The 18138-nt window shown below is 45.4% G+C and overlaps 1 protein-coding gene across 3 annotated transcripts in view; it reads left to right on the forward strand.

Moving 5' to 3' along the window:
- Positions 1-11442, forward strand: part of GNAS (GNAS complex locus) — a 268620-nt gene extending 257178 nt beyond the window's left edge. For 2 of the 3 annotated variants that reach the window (XM_056844516.1, XM_056844519.1), the window contains exons 7-12: positions 478-551; positions 1595-1653; positions 7251-7371; positions 8716-8846; positions 9349-9416; positions 11264-11442. In XM_056844516.1, the coding sequence (XP_056700494.1) occupies positions 478-551; positions 1595-1653; positions 7251-7371; positions 8716-8846; positions 9349-9416; positions 11264-11410 (600 nt within the window). In that variant the 3' untranslated portion in view covers positions 11411-11442. Of the gene's footprint in view, positions 1-477; positions 552-1594; positions 1654-7250; positions 7372-8715; positions 8847-9345; positions 9417-11263 lie in introns of all 3 variants that reach the window. The other variant, XM_056844517.1, reaches the window with a different exon arrangement.
- Positions 11443-18138: the final 6696 nt, after the last annotated feature.

Genomic DNA, 18138 nt, shown 5'->3' on the forward strand with positions numbered 1-18138 from the left:
CACAAAAGACTGCAGCAGCATTATCCTGCCTGTGTTCCGAAGCACCTAATATAATAGGCATGCTCCTCTGATCCTGGAGAGAATAGGTATGCATCATGATGACTAGTATCTGTTTTGACTAGTAGCCATGAATAGCCCTCTCCTCCATGAATATGTCCACTCCCCTCTTAAAGCCTTCCAAATTGGCAGCCATCACCACATCCTGGGGCAGGGAGTTCCACAGTTTAACTGTGTGTTGTGGGCCCATTTCCCTTTTAATTCTTTCACACACATACACACAAAGCACACGCCTCATACACATGACCCACCTGTTGATTGAAAGTGGTTGACATTTTAGCAGCAATGCCACCGCTTCCCACTACTGAAACCTGACAGCAAGCACATTACTTCATCCCCCGTTCTTCGGTTGTCTTCAGGCCAAGCACTGATTTTTTTTAAAAGACCTCCTCTAAACCGACCTTGCTTTACTTTTTTTAGGACCTTCTTAGATGCAGAGTTCTGACATCAGGAATCTTTGAAACCAAGTTTCAGGTGGACAAAGTAAACTTTCAGTGAGTATCTCTAAAAGGGGTGCTTAACTTTCAAACTGAGGTTAAACTAAATGGAGGGGCAGAATGTGTAACCATAATGATCATAAGTGCACTTAACTATGTGGAAGCAAAATAGAGCTGCTATTCATCAGCTGTTTTGGATAAAGCCAGAAGGGAGAGATTGATATGCGGTGAACTGTTTACTATTTCAGTTGTTCCTTTGAATTGGCTCATTGTTAGTTCTGATTATATGTTACTTGTATACTAGAAGTAACTCTCAAGTTTGCACTGTAAAGTTTTAGGTTTTGTTGGAAAAAATTTTCATTGTTCTTCCAATTTAAAGAGCTTTCTTTTACTGGGAGAACTGGCAGGTGTAGTGGTTAAGATACAGCAGGAAAAGAGGAAGACCCAACACGAGATGGATTGACTCAATAAAGGAAGCCACAGCCCTCAATTTGCAAGACCTGAGCAAGGCTGTCAAAGATAGGACATTTTGGAGGACATTGATTCATAGGGTCGCCATGAGTCGGAAGTGACTTGACGGCACTTAACACACACATACACACACAGTGGTTAAGAGCAATGGACTCTAATCTGGAGATTCGGGTTCAATTCCCCACTTTTCCACATGAAGCCTGCTGGGTGACCTTGCGCCAGTCACAGTTCTCTCAGAACTCTCTCAGCCCACGCGGAGGCAGGCAACAGTAAAACCCTACAGGGTCGCCATAAGTCAGCTGTGATTTTATGGCACACACACACAATATCAAAAACTATTGGTTGTAGTTTGGTTTTGCCTAGGTCGGTATTACATTTCTTGTAGGACCTTTTCAGATTATCAGAAAAAAACAAAATGCCTGACTTTCATACAGGTTTCTAAATTTTGTAATCCTGGTCTTATTACATTGCTTATTAGAAGTCTCATGCAATTTGATTACACTGTTTTCACTGTGTAAGTCTCAGAGTATTAAATAAATAAATGGAGGCGCCTGTCCTGTCAAGGCCCTCATGTTAGTAACTGAAGCCTCCACGGCTTTTCCTAATTCTGTCTGAATTTTCTTTTCTAGTATGTTCGATGTTGGTGGGCAGCGAGATGAACGCCGAAAATGGATCCAGTGTTTTAACGGTGAGCTGTAAAATGCATTAAAACTTAGAGCAAAATGAATATTTTGTTTTCTAATATAATTTGTACATACTGTCAGTACATGAGATAAAATTGCTTCTGTGGCGAGCAGCTGGTTATCTGAGGTTTGTCTTCATAATCATATCTGTGCATTGCCAAGGCTGTCTCTACACCAGCATACTGATTCATTCCCGCTCTGAGGGAAAGGGCATCTTGGAGCTCGGTTTTTCCCGCCCTTTGCTCGGGGAGGCAAGACCAAAATCTCTCTCTTCTGGTCTCCTGGGCGGGAAAGCCTCAACTTCCACTTTTCGTCCTGCCTTTGCTGGGGAGAGCTCGTTCTTTGCAGACCTCTGCATTCAATCTCCTTAGGACTTCGTAGTCACTGTTTTTTGACCCTTCCCTTCTTACCTATACCTATATTAAAAAAAAAAAAAAGAATTATCCATTCTTTCTGTCCCTTCTCTTCTTCTGCAACTCTGCCCCGGCCCCACAAAATGCCAGCCGCAGCTTCGTCAGTCCTCCGAGAGGACGACTTACTGTCCATGGAGGATTACGGATCCCTCTTTGGGTTCTCAGTTGGAGATTTTCTCCGGTGGCCGCCCAGGCGGACCAACAGGGGCTGGGAAGTCCGCGAGCTCCACCGCCGCCAAAACCACAGCAGCTGGGAAGCCGGGAATCAAGCGCAAAAGGAAAGACGCTGGCAGATCTCCCATAAGGAGCAACAGACGGCCGCGGGACCCAAAGCCTGGCTCAGGTGTTTCTGTCGACCTTCCCTCCACTTCTCGGTCAGTGGATGTGCCGGCGACCAGGGGCTCTGCGAAGGGGGGAGCCTCCTTTTCTATTGAAGATTTGGAGGCGGCCATTGAGAGGGTTATGGATAGGAGACAGGCAAGCCAGGCTGCCCTCGCCCAAGTTCCAGACCCTCATAGTGGGACCCTGGCTAGATCTCCTGCCCACTCTCACAGGGGGAACCGGGGTAATTCTCCCTCTCTCTCTCCTTGTAGCGACCCGGGCTGCAGTCATGCGATGGCTTCAGCCTGGCCCACTAAGGCAGCTCTAAAAGCTCCTAGTTCCTATGCTCTGGCAAGGGACAATGCCTCCCTCTATTCCCCTTCAGAGGGTGCAGACAGAAAGTAAGGCGAATACGATCTTGAGGCTGAGGATACTAGACCTGACGGTGAAGACCAGCCTCGGCTTTTTTCCCATGAAGATTATCAGGCCCTGCTATCCAAGGCCTTAATCGCTCTTGAGCTTAATCAGGATTCAGGCTCTAGGCCTGAGGATCCTCAACCTGAGGTATGGCCAGTGGGCACGAAGAACTGTTTTTCCAAAGGTTCTTCCCAGGTTAAAAGAGTACCTCTTCCAAATTATTTTGTAAAACTCATCAGGGCTGAATGGGACAAGCATACCCAGAACAGGCAGTTCCCAGGATCCATTAAAAAACTGTATGAGATGTCTCCTCCAGCAATGGAACTTCTTAGCCTGCCTGTAGTCGATGCTCCTGTGGCATCCCTTCAGGCCCCAGATGGCCTCTCTGAGGAGGGAGGGGTGGTCATTAAGGATCAGTTTGATCACAAAATTGAGTATTTTTATAGGAAGGTCCATGAATCCTCAGCTCTGGCTATTCAGGCTACTGCATCTGCTGCCATTATATCCAGGGCTTCCATAGCTTGGGCAAAAAAGATTTCCCAGCTCCTGGGGGACTCAGACAAAAAAATTTCTGATGGAATGACACGAATCATTAAGGCCTCTTCATTCCTAGCAGATGCTTCCCTTGACACCTTATCCTTCTCAGCCAGATCCATGTCTTCCAATGCTGCTATACGCAGGGCCCTTTGGCTCAGATCTTGGCAAGTTGAGACCAAGACAAAATCCGGACTCTTGGCCTACCCGCTCCAGGGGGACAAGCTTTTTGGTAAACACTTGGACAACATGTTGGCTGAGACTAAGGACAAGAAGCGCATGATGCCTAAGTCATCTAAAAAGGAGTCAAAGGGTTTTTCTCATTCCTTTTGATCCTTCCACACACTGTCTCGATTCAGACAGGATCAGAGACGGCCCTTTTCCTCCTGGTCCAACAACCGCCAGCAGTTTAGAAAGCAAGGTCGTTACAATCGCCCCTTCCAGCAGAACCAATTCAGGGGGGGACAAAGGAGATAAGTTCCAGAAAGCAGCCAAACAGTGACGCCAAGGCTGTTCCTGTGGGCGGAAGGCTCCAACTGTTCCGCTCCCAGTGGATGGACTCCCAGACGGATGCCTGGGTTCTCCAAATTGTTCAGCACGGTTACAAAGTCGAGTTTCGTTCCACTCCTCCAGACCGCTTTGTCCCTTCTCCACTTCCCCGGTCACAGGTCAAGCATTTGAGAACGATGGATGCCATAAGTCATCTACTCACCATCGGTGCAGTGGAAAAAGTACCTGCTGAGAACCGCTTCATGGGCGTGTACTCCACCTTTTTCATGGTCCCAAAGAAGAACGGGGATTGGAGGGCCATCCTCAACCTGATGTTCATCAACAGGTACATGCCTCCAAAGCATTTCAGGAGGGAGACCCTTCTTTCAATCATTCAAGCCCTCAAGCACGGGTCATTCATGACCTCCATCGATCTCAAAGAAGCCTACCTGCGCATCCCCATGTTTCCTCAGCACCTCCATTTCCTGAGGTTCACCTTTGGAAAGAATCACCTGCAGTTCAAGGCCCTCCCCTTCGGTCTAGGGCCAGCCCTGTGGTTTTTTTCCAAAGTCCTAGTAACCCTCATTGCAGAGCTCCGTCAGGAAGCAATTCAGCTTCACCCGTATTTAGACGATCTTCTCATCTGCGCTCCTTCGGAAATCAAATCTCGGGCCCATACCAACAGAGTTATTCAGTTACTCGAGGACCACGGGTTCATTGTGAGCTTCGACAAGAGTCACGTAGTACCTACTCAGAGCCTACTACATCTAGGCGTCGTCATAAACACTGCTGCCGACACTATATTTCTCCCAGAGGACAATATATATTCTGAAGATATCGAGGCGAGCCAAACAGATTTCCAAAGCTCAGCGCTCCCTCCTCCTCTCCCTCGCGAGCCTTCAAGAGTTGATGATTTCCTGCATTGTAGCAGTTCCCTGGGCTCGCTTTCACGCTCGACTGTTGCAGTGGCTTCTAAAACCCCACCAGCATTCCATCGCCAAGAAAGTCAACAAGATTGTAACACTGACCCATCAAGTAAAAGGAAGCTTGCTCAACCTTCCAATCTTCGCAAGGGCAAACGGTTTATCCTACCAGAACCGGTACAACTCTTCACAGATGCTTCCCTGTTGGGCTGGGGAGCCACTCTAGGGAAGGAGATGGTGCAAGGCGTTTGGAGTGCCACAGAACAGAAGCTCCACATAAATGTCCTGGAGCTGAGGGTGGTCTTCTTAGCCCTCCGCCATTTCCAATATCTACTTCAAGACCACCACGTCCTCATCAGGACAGACAATGTCGCAACGAAGGCCCACCTGAACAAGCAAGGAGGGTCCAGATCCTCGTCTCTGCACCAAGAAGCCAAGAGGATCTTCAGGTGGACGGAAAGACATCTGCACATTCAGGCCGAACACATCCAAGGTGTTCAAAATGTCCAGGCCGACTGGTTGAGTCGACGCTCATTAGACGAGGGGGAATGGGCTCTCTCTCTTCAAGCCTTCCAAATGGTGAACCAGCGATTCGGTCCCCTTCTGGTGGACCTTTTCGCCTCGAATCTGAACCACCAACTACCCAGATTCTTTTCAAGGTTCCACCACCCTCGGGCGGAACAGACAGATGCACTTCTGACTCCATGGCCTTGAGGGATCCTATATGCCTTCCCTCCCCTTCCTATTCTTCCAAGGGTCATCAGGAAGATAAGGTCCGAGAGGGCGATGGTGATAATAATTGCTCCAGACTGGCCACACAGACCCTGGTATTTGGATCTGATGGACATGTCAATCCAGAGACCCTGGCGACTACCCCTTCTACCAAATCTACTTCAGCAGGGTCCCATCATCCATCCCAACCCTGCCTGGTTCAAACTCAAAGCGTGGACACTGAGAGGCACAGTTTGGCGTAACTCGGATTAACCCCAGAAGTCATCTCCACTATCCTTGAGGCCAGGCGTCCTTCTACAAGAAGGATCTACGAATACACCTGAAAGGCTTTCGCCAGGTGGTGTCATAGGAAGGCTAAAGACCCCTTAAGCGTCGATCTTCCCTCTATTCTGGCCTTTCTTCAGGTTGGAGTCCAGCAGAATCTGAGAGCGGCTACTCTGCGTAAACAGGTTTCTGTCATCGCCACGGTTGTGCCATCCCTGGATGGTCATCAGTTGGCATTACATCCCCAGATTAAAGCCTTCCTCCAGGGTGTGGCTCAGTCGCGCCCTCCTCCCATCCACCGATTTCCTACATGGAGGCTGAATCTGGTTCTGCGTTCGTTAACTCAGAAGCCCTTCGAACCTATACGCAAAATTCTACTTAAGTTTCTTGGCATGAAGACTGTTTTTCTCACTGCGGTCACTTCAGCTAGAAGAATATCAGAGCTGGGGGCACTATCAATTAGAAAAGAACTCTGTATCATTCAAAGGGACAAGGTCGTCTTACGGCTGGATCCCACATTTATTCCCAAGGTTAACACAATATTTAATCGCCAGCAGGAACTCCTCTTGCCATCTTTCTGCCCAAATCTGGCTAGCCCCAGGGGGAAAAAGTGGCACACCCTAGATGTTCGCAGAGCTATCAAGGTCTACATTAACCGAACTGCGTCCTTCAGGTTATTGGACTCACTTTTTATTTCTGTCTCGACCCCTAACAGGGGCCGGCGATTGTCTCGACCTTCTCTAAGCTGGGCGGTCAAACGCTGCATTTCTGAAGCTTACCAGGCCAGCAAAGTTCCCGTTCCCTCAGGCATCACGGCCCATTCTGTCCGCAGCGCAGCTACTACAGCGGCCTTGAACCATCAGGCCTCAGTGGAGGAAATATGCAAGGCGGCCACATGGTCTAGCTTTTCCACCTTTGTCCGTCCCTACCGCATTAATTCCTTCGCGTCTGCGGATGCGGCCTTCGGCCGAAGAGTGCTACAGCACGTGGTCGACGAAAATGATGATTAATTCCCACCCAGGTAGTCTACAGCTCTTGGACATCCCGAGCTCCAAGATGCCCTTTCCCTCAGAGCGGGAATGTAGCCTTGTTACTCACCAAGAGGGCTCTTTCCGCTCTGAGGAAGAAGGGCATCTTGCCCCGCCCATGGAAAAATTCAGGTTAAAACTGATTCATATCTGGTGGGGATACCTTACTACGTAGGCACAAGCATATCTGATTAAAGTTAAAGGGATGGGTTTTTTACCCCTTTCATGTTAACTTTCTCATTTTCCTACTTGTCTACTCTACAATAATGTAGAATTCTTATTTAGTCGAGACTTTCCCGCCCAGGAGACAGGAAGAGAGAGATTTTGGTGCTCCCTCCCCAAGCAAAGGGCGGGAAAATCCAAGCTCCAAGATACCTGTGAGTAACAAGGCTACATTTTATTTTACTTACAGAGTTTGTACCCCACCTTTCTGCCCTTACAAAGACCACCATCATTGGTTTGTTTGTCCTTTTTTTCCCAGATGTGACCGCTATCATATTTGTGGTGGCTAGCAGTAGCTACAACATGGTTATACGAGAAGACAATCAGACCAACCGGCTTCAAGAAGCATTAAACCTTTTCAAGAGTATCTGGAACAACAGGTTCATCCCTTTACAACTTCATCAGTAATGTCAATAATAATGTTGCATAATGTTGACTTGCCAGAAATAAGCAATGCTAATGTAAAATAAAGGAGCCTAAATATTAGGAAAATAGAGATTTACAAGCGAAAGCCGGCAAGGACTTGCGGGAAGCATCTCATTCCTCCCTCTCCCACTATTTCATGAAAGGGATAACCTACAAGAACCAAAGTAGCTTACATTATTCTCCTCTCCCCCTTTTTACCCACACAACAGCCCTGTGAAATAGGTTAGGCTGAAAGTCTGTGCCTGGTCCAAAATCACCCAGTGAGCTTCCACAGGAAGATAGGGATTCAAACCTGGGTCTCCTAGACCCTACTCTGAAGCTCTAACCAGTATACCACCCTGGCTTTAGTAGGAAGCAGCTAGGCCTAGTTGAGTCATGCAGATCAGGTGGTAAGTATCGTCACTCAGAGGTTGCTGTCAGGCCTGGGGTTGCCAACCCCCAGGTGAAACCTGGAGATCTCCTGTAATTACAACATCTCCAGAGATCTGTCACCCTGGAAAAAATGGCTGCTTTGCAGGGTGGACTCTATGGCATTATATCTGGTTGAGGCTCCTCCCCAAACCCTGCCCTCCTGGACTGGACCCCAAAATATCCAGGAATTTCCCAATCTGGAGCTGGCATCCCTAGGCAGGCCTGGCCCCAATGAGTCCTCCCTCAAAAGCGAAAACAGCCTTCGATAGGACCCTGCCTCCTACCCATGCCTTTTACTCATAGAAACCAAGCCTGGAATGGTGTGGTTGCCCAACAATGGCCACTGAAGCAATCCTTTTCTTAAAGCTATAGGCATTCCTTTTATCATTTTGGGTGTTTGCACCAGATTTAAGTATCTTGAAATTTGGGCAACTTGGCTATTTAGGATAAAAAATGGAGCCCACGAGACTCGCAGGGGGGAATCCCATTTCCCCCTCCATTGCCAAACCCGACGCAACTCCAGACTTTACCACCTGTCTTTGAACCCCACCACAGCAGCAGTGGTGTCTTGGAGCTGCTCCAAGTCCCAATGTAATTTTCTAAGTTTTAAATTTTTTCTGCAAACCTGGGGAGTCCCTTCAGGTTTGCAGAAGAATCTGTTTTTAGTTATTTTGACCTCATGCTGCAAAAGGTATCTGCAGATCGGCCGACATTTGGCTATTGGATATATAGATTATACTAATGAGAAATACTTGAAGCAAGCGAAATGTTCCGTTTGGGATACCTGGCATTCAGCGCAAGAATATTGTCTCCAGACTATGTTGTTTTGTATCCCTTTGTTTACTTTGCCATATGTCTAATGGCATTTCGGCTTCTATTTTCTGTAGGTGGCTACGGACCATTTCAGTAATCCTTTTCCTGAACAAACAGGATTTGTTAGCAGAGAAAGTTTTGGCAGGGAAATCTAAAATTGAAGACTACTTTCCAGAATTTGCTCGTTACACCACACCAGATGATGGTAACATGTTTGACATTTTACATACATGCATTTAACAAAACTGTATTATTCAATTATCCAGACGTCTGTTGGGTTATGGAGAGGTTGGAGGGATAGTATTCCATAAATAATGCTGGTAAGGTAGTTAGCAATGAGTTCAGATGACTAAATATGTTCAATATGTTATCTTTTGATATGGGGGGGCGATGTTAAGTGTCTGAAAAATCTCTCTCCTCATTTCAACGTGAAAATATACAAAATTTATAAATTGTTTTTCCTTGATACAGATCCATTTTGCCTACTATCAGGCAGGTTGAAATTCGAATGAGGTGAAAGCTTTGTCGAGATAAAATAGTGCCACTGATGCTTTGTATCAAGTATTCATGAAATCTTATATTTCAGATGATTCTGTTGCATGATAAGAATTGTTACCAAGCTTAACAGACGTACATTAAATTTAATAGCTATAAGGTTTTAACATGAAGTCCCGTTTTAACTTTTTTTTTGTTTTTAAATTGAGTAGCAACACCAGAACCTGGTGAGGATCCTAGAGTTACAAGGGCCAAGTATTTTATTAGAGATGAATTTCTTGTAAGTATGTCATGTTTGGTACCGTATCATTAAGTATATTTTCCCTATGATATATGGTGTTTATCTGCTTTGTAATCAGCTCAGGGGCCAATCCAGATGTGTCCTGAAGCACCCATGCATAAGGGGTCTCTTGTTTTTTTTCTTGTTGTTGTTTTATTTTTAAGAATGAAAAGTAATCATGAGGACAATTTTCCTGATGTGTCTTCACACACACCCTGCCGTTGTTTGTTCAACTGGACATATTTGCTGCTCTGTGTGATTGATTTGCATTAGTAAAATGATTGCTTTGCATTAGTAAGACACGAGTGGGTGTCCTGGTGTGCACTGATTTCTTCCCAAAGCCAAGAGCCAATCCTGGTTTTCCACCCCCTCATTGGAATAGGTGACGCTTCAGAAGAGCCCCGGAGGTCTGTCACCTTTGTGTCTTCAGCTGCTTCCATCACAGGATTATATTTGGCTTGGGACCTCCCAGTATTTTGCTATTGGCTCCAGCTCCCATGGCGGCCATTTAGTGGTTGTCTTCACCCCCCCTCCGCATGTTAGTTCCCACTACCTGTTCTCAAAATCTCCAAAAGCGCTCACAGGCTCAACAAGGCAGGGGCTCCCCATCCCAAATTGTGACTCTCCTGAATCACATCTGGTTTATCCCTTATCCTGCCATTTAGAGCTGTACCTGTTTAATTGAAACAAGATGCCGTAGCTTCCAGGGACAGCCTGACGGAACAAACAACCTAAGAAGTGGCTCAGGGGAATGGTGTTTTTGCTTCTTCATGGTCTCTGCGCGTCACACTGATGGGCTTAGCACCTGTGCAGAGCTCAGTTTCAAAACTTCTGCAGCTACAATGTAGGCACGAATCTCCCCCCCCCCCCCCATGGACCACGGGCTCAGATTTCACATGCCTGGTGGAAGGAGTCGCACCATTCCTGTTCAGTTTCTCTTGGAAACTATCAAAGTGCACATGAAGCTGCCATATACTGAATCAGACCCGTGGTCCATCAAAGTCAGTATTGTCTACTCAGTCCGGCAGCGGCTCTCCAGGGTCTCAGGCAGAGGTCGTTCACATCGCCTACCTGTCTAGTCCCTTTAACTGGAGAGGCCGGAGATTGAGCCTGGGACCTTCTGCATGCCAAGCAGAGGCTCTACCACTGAGCTACGGCCCTTCCCCAGTCTGGGAGTTGCGCCCCCTGAGCCCTTTGCCACATTGCAATGTGTATTGGTCCATGCCTTTTGGATTAAACACTTAAAATTGTGAAAAATCTTTGGCTGTCATGTTCCATTGGCATAATTGCATCCCGATTAGTAAGGTAACACCATTTTTTATTAGGTACCAAGCCTGCATGCAATCGTAGGGAAAGCTCCTCCAGTCTACACCTATTAATCTAGTCTTGGACTGGAATATCAGTGCTTCAGGATTGTGCTGTTAAGTGTATTAGATCTTACTTGACACTGTTTTATACAAATAACCAGTACTTGCACAGAAGCATATGTGGATGTGGAAAGGGGTGTATTTTATCTACTTGGATAGTGGTATTCTGCTAACTCGGTTTAATAGCAGTCATTATGTGTGTTACAATGAATACTTCAATTATTTGAGTTTTGTTAATTATAGATAGCGAGAGTTATCATAATTTCCCCTGCCAGCCTATTTCACAGCAGTTTTATTTTATAGTCTGCATTTGGCCCTGAAAATCAAATTCTTAGCAGTTGGAGGCGGCAGAAACTGGGAGAAAGAGAAGCGGGAGATAAGGGTGGGACGGATCTCCCTGCCCCATTTCACACCCGATCACCCTGGGCTTTTATCTTCCATGTCATGCTCCTAACTGTTGCGTACTTCATGTTCCTACAGAGAATCAGTACAGCAAGTGGAGACGGAAGGCATTATTGCTATCCTCATTTCACGTGCGCAGTGGATACTGAAAACATTCGGAGGGTTTTCAATGACTGTCGGGACATTATTCAACGGATGCACCTTCGCCAGTATGAGTTATTGTGATGGAGAGCACTTTTTCTCTTGTTATTTTTTTTGGGACTCCTTTCTCCTTATTAAAAAGAAAAAAAAATACCCTTGCCCGCATAGGGTGGAAGAGAACTGTTGCAATCTCCCTCTGATTTGCATCCCTCGAACCTTTTCTCCTCGCTGGACAAATAGCAGCCCTACTCAGCTTGCTTGTTTTTGCCCCTTCGGAACAGTCCGAGACAACCCTCGCAATGGCCAGGGCCGCTTCCTGCATGAGCAGGGAAGAAGGGTTTTCTCTAACACTGTCATTAACAAATAAATAAATTAAATAAATAATAATGCCCTGGATGGAGGAGGAGCATCTTGAAAGGATTTGGGGGGACTTAAAAAGTTAAATATTAAAAAAGTGAAATGAAACAAAAAAGAATTACTACAGGAGGAAGAACTCTAGGCGATTAGCACTGTTGTGGGCATAATCCGTATTATCCCATGATTTTTCAACTTTGTATCCATTCACTGCATCAGACAAAAAAAAAGAAGGTGCCAAGTCTCAGACCAAGATGAAAGGACAAAGTCACTCAAGTTTGGTTTTCTGCCTCCGGATGTGACTTTTGAGCAGGAAACACAATTCTACAGCAGAACCTTTGACAGTACGAAAGCCGGTGTTACCTGCCAGAAGGTGTCGCGCATGGAAGGGTCCTCAGACGGACGTTGCAAAATGATCTGCGTTAATGGCCTGTGATCGCAGAAAGAGTTCAACCACACACACTGTTTTCAGTTTGTCCACTGATTATGCTGTCTGCTTATAGAAAGCAAACAAAACAAACAAAAAAAGTCATTATCGGGACTGTAGTCCTCACGACCTTCCCCCTCCCCTTCTTCTCTTCATTCCCTTCCACCCCCGCCTCTTTCTTTTCCCGATTTTTATTTTACTGCTGGATTATTATTCTTGTACAGACTGTAAAATGTATTATTTTGTACAACTTTATTGAAAAAAATAACTTGTAGAAGATCTTTGTGCCTTGATTATGGCTGTACCCGTGCAATGAGCTAAGATGTAAGTATGTTTGATTGCGCTGTACAGCTTATGTCAACCCCTATCAAGCAGCATTCGCTCAAGGTAGGAAAAATTTATCTGTAGTTTAGGGGATTTTTTTGTTTTTTTGTTTTTGTTTCATTTCTGGTTTATAAAAGGAGGAGGAAAATACTGTTTAGTTTAAAAAAAAAAAGTACAAATTGTGCAAACTTAAACCACTTTAAAAAGTGAGGTCTACAACAAGTGACCAGATGTTGCAGCATCATGCTTTTTAATTTTTAGCTTTAACTCATTTAAATCTCTATCCAAATGCAAAACATGGCTTGTTTCTACATAAACCAAATTTTGCTACAAATTATAAATGTTAGTCTTTTGTCATTCATAGTTTTGTTTTTATTTTTTGCCAAAAGAAGAAGAAGATGCAGAACAAAAAAGCAAATAAACACGCAGGTATCGGCACAGGCCTGGTAGCCAGATCTGTTTGGGGTCAGATCCCTTCCCTACCCACCCTCTACTATTTCTACAGGGGCATAAGACACCCACCCCCATAATGACAAAGTGTGCATTGTCCCTGGATTTGGCCACTGGATTTCAGTTTCAAGTGACATTTTATTTCTCTTTTAATAAAGAGATGTGTTAGACCTTTTTTCTTTTTGTTTTATGTTAACTATATAAGTAGCTTAAAAAGTGGAGACGTGGGGTTTTTTCTTAAACTTGAATAATTTATGCAAATTATATGCTTAGAACAACATGTGGTACAGTAAAAAAACAGCAAAAATCACTGTAGCAATAAGAAAGCATGTAATTTACTAACTACTACACTGCTTTATATTTTATACTTAGGTGTTGTGTCTCTGTGAGCGTGTTACTTCTTCATGTGTCGAAACCTACATGTACAAATTGTACAAAGTCCTAAAATTACAGCTGTAATAACACATTTAGAACAGTGTTAGCCTATATTACTCAAGCCACCTCTTTGCTCCACCCTGAAACACACAACAAAAACCAAAATCGGGATCTTAATACAGCAACACTTTTTTTTAACTTGCCTTTTTGCCTTTTACATTTATAAGGTTGTGTTGTTTTTTACAGGAATTCAAATGAGTTTCTCTTAGGAAGAGGTCCTGTTTTCAAGGCAGTGTAGTGGCCAAGAATTCTTACTAGTGACAGGCCTTTTTTTATTGTTAAAACCCCCAAGTTCTCAATAGCATTAAAAAGGGAAGAAGGGGCAGGTGATTTTGCAATTAAACCTCTAGTACAGGGGTGTCAAACATAAAGCCCACAGGCCGAATCCGGCCCCTTGAGAGCTCTTATCCGGCCCGCGAGCCAGCCAAGGCAGCCACAACCCCCTGCCCCATCTCGATCTGGGCTGGCGAGGCATAGCCCGGCCCAACCAAGTAACATTTATGTCATATCCGGCCCTCATAACAAATGAGTTTGACACCCCTTCTCTAGTACGAAAATTAATTTTCCCATTTGCTTTCAAACGTGCCAAAAAACAGAACTGGGTGGTGGCGGCGCCCCTCCCTCCCTCCCTCTCCCCCAGCCTCCAGAACAGGAGCAATTGCATAACCTTTTGGAAAACACAAACATCTCAGCGGTGTCATATGTTTTGTTAGCAAGGGATCAGCACATACAGTCGAGGCCTGGTTTCTTTCTTGTAGTGTCCAAGATCAGTGAAAGTCAAGCCACTTGAAATTTTAAAGACCAGCTCGCTGTCTCCAGTGTGGGACTGCAGTAAGCCCCGACTGTGTGCGCAGGTCTCTCCTGTTCTCTCTGAGGTTGCAACTTGTGCCTGCAGTTAAACTGATTCAGATTGCTAAACAAATCTATTTTAAGATAAGTTTTAAGAACTTTTGAGGGGGGAGGAGCATTTGGGATTTGTGACCTCAGAAACTAGGCAGGTTCATGCAGCAGCATTGTCTAATGAACAATGTTCAAACTTTGGGGATAGACTGCTCTGGCTACAGCCACATCCAGCCCCAAATCGTTCTGTGGTGCTTAGAGAAGTACCATGGATAAATAAAGCTTATGTAATTGGTTGTGTGTTTTTTGGTCACCCCATGCATGCATTCGATCATTTGATCGTTTGTCCACCCATTTCCAACATAGGTACAGGGTCATTTCTCAAGCACTTTGATCTCAGTGCTTAACATACACCAACTGTGATCTCAAAGTTTACCCTATGCTATTTAACATGAGATCTCAAAGCAACATAAATGAGCCATTAATCGGACGCTCGTGTACCATATGGGTTTGAGTAACCCAGGCTGGAAACAAAGGCATAAATGATAACTCTGGGCAGATTCATAGTCTGATCTTTATTCTGCAAAATGACCCTTTGCGTATTTTGCGCAGACCCATCTGCACAGTTTGCATGTGAAAGAGAACTGGCAGCAGGTTGTGTGATGGGTGGTGGAAAGTGCCATGAAGTCACAGCTGACTTATGGCAACCCCGTAGGGCAGGGGTGTCAAACATAAGGCCCACGGGCCAGATTTGGCCCTTGAGAGCTCTTATCCAGGCGGCAAGCCAGCTGAAGCAGCCACTCCCTCACTCTCAATCTGGGCTGGCAAGGCATGGCCCAACCCGACCAAGTGACATGTCATATCCGGCCCTCGGAACAATTGAGTTCGACACCCCCGCCGTAGGATATTCAAGACAAGAGGCGTTCAAAGGTGGTTTGCCATTGCCTGTTTCTGTGTGGGCTGAGAAAACTGTGACAGGCCCAAGGTCAGCCAGCAGGCTTCATGAGGAGTGGGGAATCGAACCCAGTTCTCCAGATTAGAATCCGCTGGTCTTAACCACTGCTCCACGTTGGCTCCAATATGTGATTGGGATGTACCAAACCCACAAGGCACCCATTGACAAGAGTTGACTTCAGGTGGATCAGCAACAAAAAAATTGACTATGCCCAGCCTTGGTTCGAGGAATTAGTATTCCAGCACTTTAGCAAGTTAATACTTGGGATATAACCAGGTACGTATAGCTGGAATTTTGTATTAATTAATCTGCTGAGACGCCTGCAATTGACTTGATGGGAATAACATTGTCACTGCTAGGCAATGTAAGAAAAATCTACATGGAGCATCATTCTGATGCTAATCCTGAAAATGGGAATCGAACCACAGACTCAGAACTGGATGCCTAGGCTGTAGTCATGACCCTGCAATCCTAAGAAGAGGGTTCTGGAAATCCATAGATTTAGAAGGGTGTGTATCTGTTTAGGATTGCACTGTGTAGGTGTGCTTTCTAAGAAGTATACCGGTATTCTTACCGGACCTTTAAGTCAACATTTCCAGCATAGAGCTTTAGACGGGGATCCAAAGAAATGACTTATGCATGTGTATCCCTTCTATGTCTTGCTAAATGTGAATATTTGTACCAAGCGATCTATCTACAGTAATGGTGTAATGCCACATTTCAGGGACATTTTGGTGTAGCAAACCTTTGCCTTAACCTGATAAACAGCGCTTTTAAATGTACACCAAGTGAAACCCTTAGCTGGGGTGACTGTGTTGTTCCATCTTCAGGCATAGAATTATTTGTATGGAAATGGGTCTGAATATATGGAGAAACATAAAGGCCTAATGTCATAGAATCATAGAGGTGGAAGGGACCACCAGGGTCATCTAGTCCAACCCTCTGCACAATGCAGGAAATTCACAACTACCCCCCCCCACACACACACACACAGAGAGAGAGAGAGAGACTCCTACTCCATGCCTAGAAGATGGCCCAAAAAAAAAAAAAACCTCCAGGATCCCTGGCAAATCTGGCCTGGAGGAAAATTGACTCCTGACCCCAAAGTGGCGATAGGCATTATCCCGGGCATGTAAGAAAGGGCCACAAGAGCCAAACATTCACGCAACCCTTCCTGCCCTCCCTCCCATAATCTACCTAAATTCACAGAATCAGTATTGCTGTCAAATGGCCATCTAGCCTCTGCTTAAAAACCTCCAAAGGAGAGTCCACCACCTCCCGAGGAAGCCTGTTCCACTGAGGAACTGCTCTAACTGTCAGAAAGTTCTTCCTAATGTTAGCTTGAAAACTAGATTTAATTTCAACCTGTTGGTTCTGGTCTAACCTGGGGCAACAGAAAACAACTCCGCACGATCCTCTCTATGTAGCCCTTCAAGAGTTGGTCTCCAGACCCCTAACCATCTTTGTTGTCCTCTGGACACGTTCCAGTTTGTCTACATCCTTAAATTGTGGTGCCCCAAACTGAACACAATAGGTGAGGTCTGACCAGAGCAGAGTGAAGCGATACCATCACTTTGCATGTTCTGGACACGATACTTCTGTTGATACAGCCCAAAATTGCATTTGCCTTTTTAGCTACTGCATCACACTGCTGACTCATGGTCAGTGTATGGTCCGCTAAGACCCCAGATCCTTTTCGCACACACTGGGTTATAGGTATTTTTAATTTAACAATTTCTACCCTACCTTCTGGTGAACCGGATTTGTTTCCCCACTCCACATGAAGCCAGCTGGGTGACCTTGGGCTAGTCACAGCTCTCTCAGACCCATCTGCCTCACAGGGTGTCTGTTGTGGGGAGGGGGAGGGGAATGTACACTGGTTTGAGTCTCCCTTAAGTGGTAGAGAAAGTCGGCCTATTAAAACCAACTCTTCTTCTTCGCTGATCTTGGTGCTGCTGAGCTTGGCTTGCTCCTGGGCTGTTTTAACTTCAAAATACTCTCCTGGTTTCAGGGAATCCTGAGTGCCAAACTCCCACATGAACCTACTGGAGTGCTACAGTCGTTTTCCGAGGCCCTCCTTTGGGTGCCGGTTCCATCTGAGGTTAGACAGGTGGCAACCAGAGAAAGGACCTTCTCTGTCTTGGCACCAAAATGATGGCATTCCCTCGCCGGGAGGTTTGCTTGTCGCTCACTGTTATTTTGCCAGAGAGAATAATTTTCTATTTTGTTTTCTCAGTGACCCTTATGAATGTTCCTTCCTGTTTATGTGTGTCTATTTATGTGTTTGTGTCTTTTTGAATTGTTTTACATATCTGTATATATTTGTTTGTTTTAATGTTTTGACAGTTTTCCTGAATGTGGTGGAAAGGTGGCACACACAAAATTTTAAATAATAAAATCTCACATTGTCCTCACATCCTCCCCGAGTCCCGGCAATCAACCACTGTGAGCTCTGTGCTTCGAACTCAGTGAATTGGCACAAGGTATCTGGTCCTAAAACTCCACCAGGTTTTCCCAACCTGAAATAGTCCCAGGGGTAGTTTCAGAGGATAGTAGTGTTGGTCTGCAGTAGAGGAGCCAGATTTGAATCCAGTAGAATCTTAGAGGGTATCTGACAAAGGGAATTTTGACTCTCAAAAAAGCTCATACTCTAAACATCTAATTGATCTCTATGATCGTTTATGCATGGTCGCTTTAACCTCCTTTATTCCCTGTTTCAGCCAGGATCAAAATTTTCAGTATGCATGCTATCCCATTCCTTGGAAGCTCGACGCTGTTTCTACGCAAAACGAACCCGGCTTTTCCCATTCCTCTTCTGGCCCGAATTAAACCGTTGGTCCTGGCTCATTCAGGAGTCACGGAGCGTGCAGACTTCACTAGGGGGGGGAAACAGAAGATTGGCTTCTCTCCCATCTAATCACGAAGCAGTGTGTAAAGAGGCGGGGATTCAAGTGCTTTCTGCTTCCTGCTACCTCAGAGCTCTCTTTCTGAGCAAAAGAAAGGCTTTTTTCTTTTCTTTTTTTACAA

Source organism: Euleptes europaea, chromosome 2, assembly GCF_029931775.1.
Source record: "Euleptes europaea isolate rEulEur1 chromosome 2, rEulEur1.hap1, whole genome shotgun sequence".
NCBI lineage: Eukaryota > Metazoa > Chordata > Lepidosauria > Squamata > Sphaerodactylidae > Euleptes > Euleptes europaea.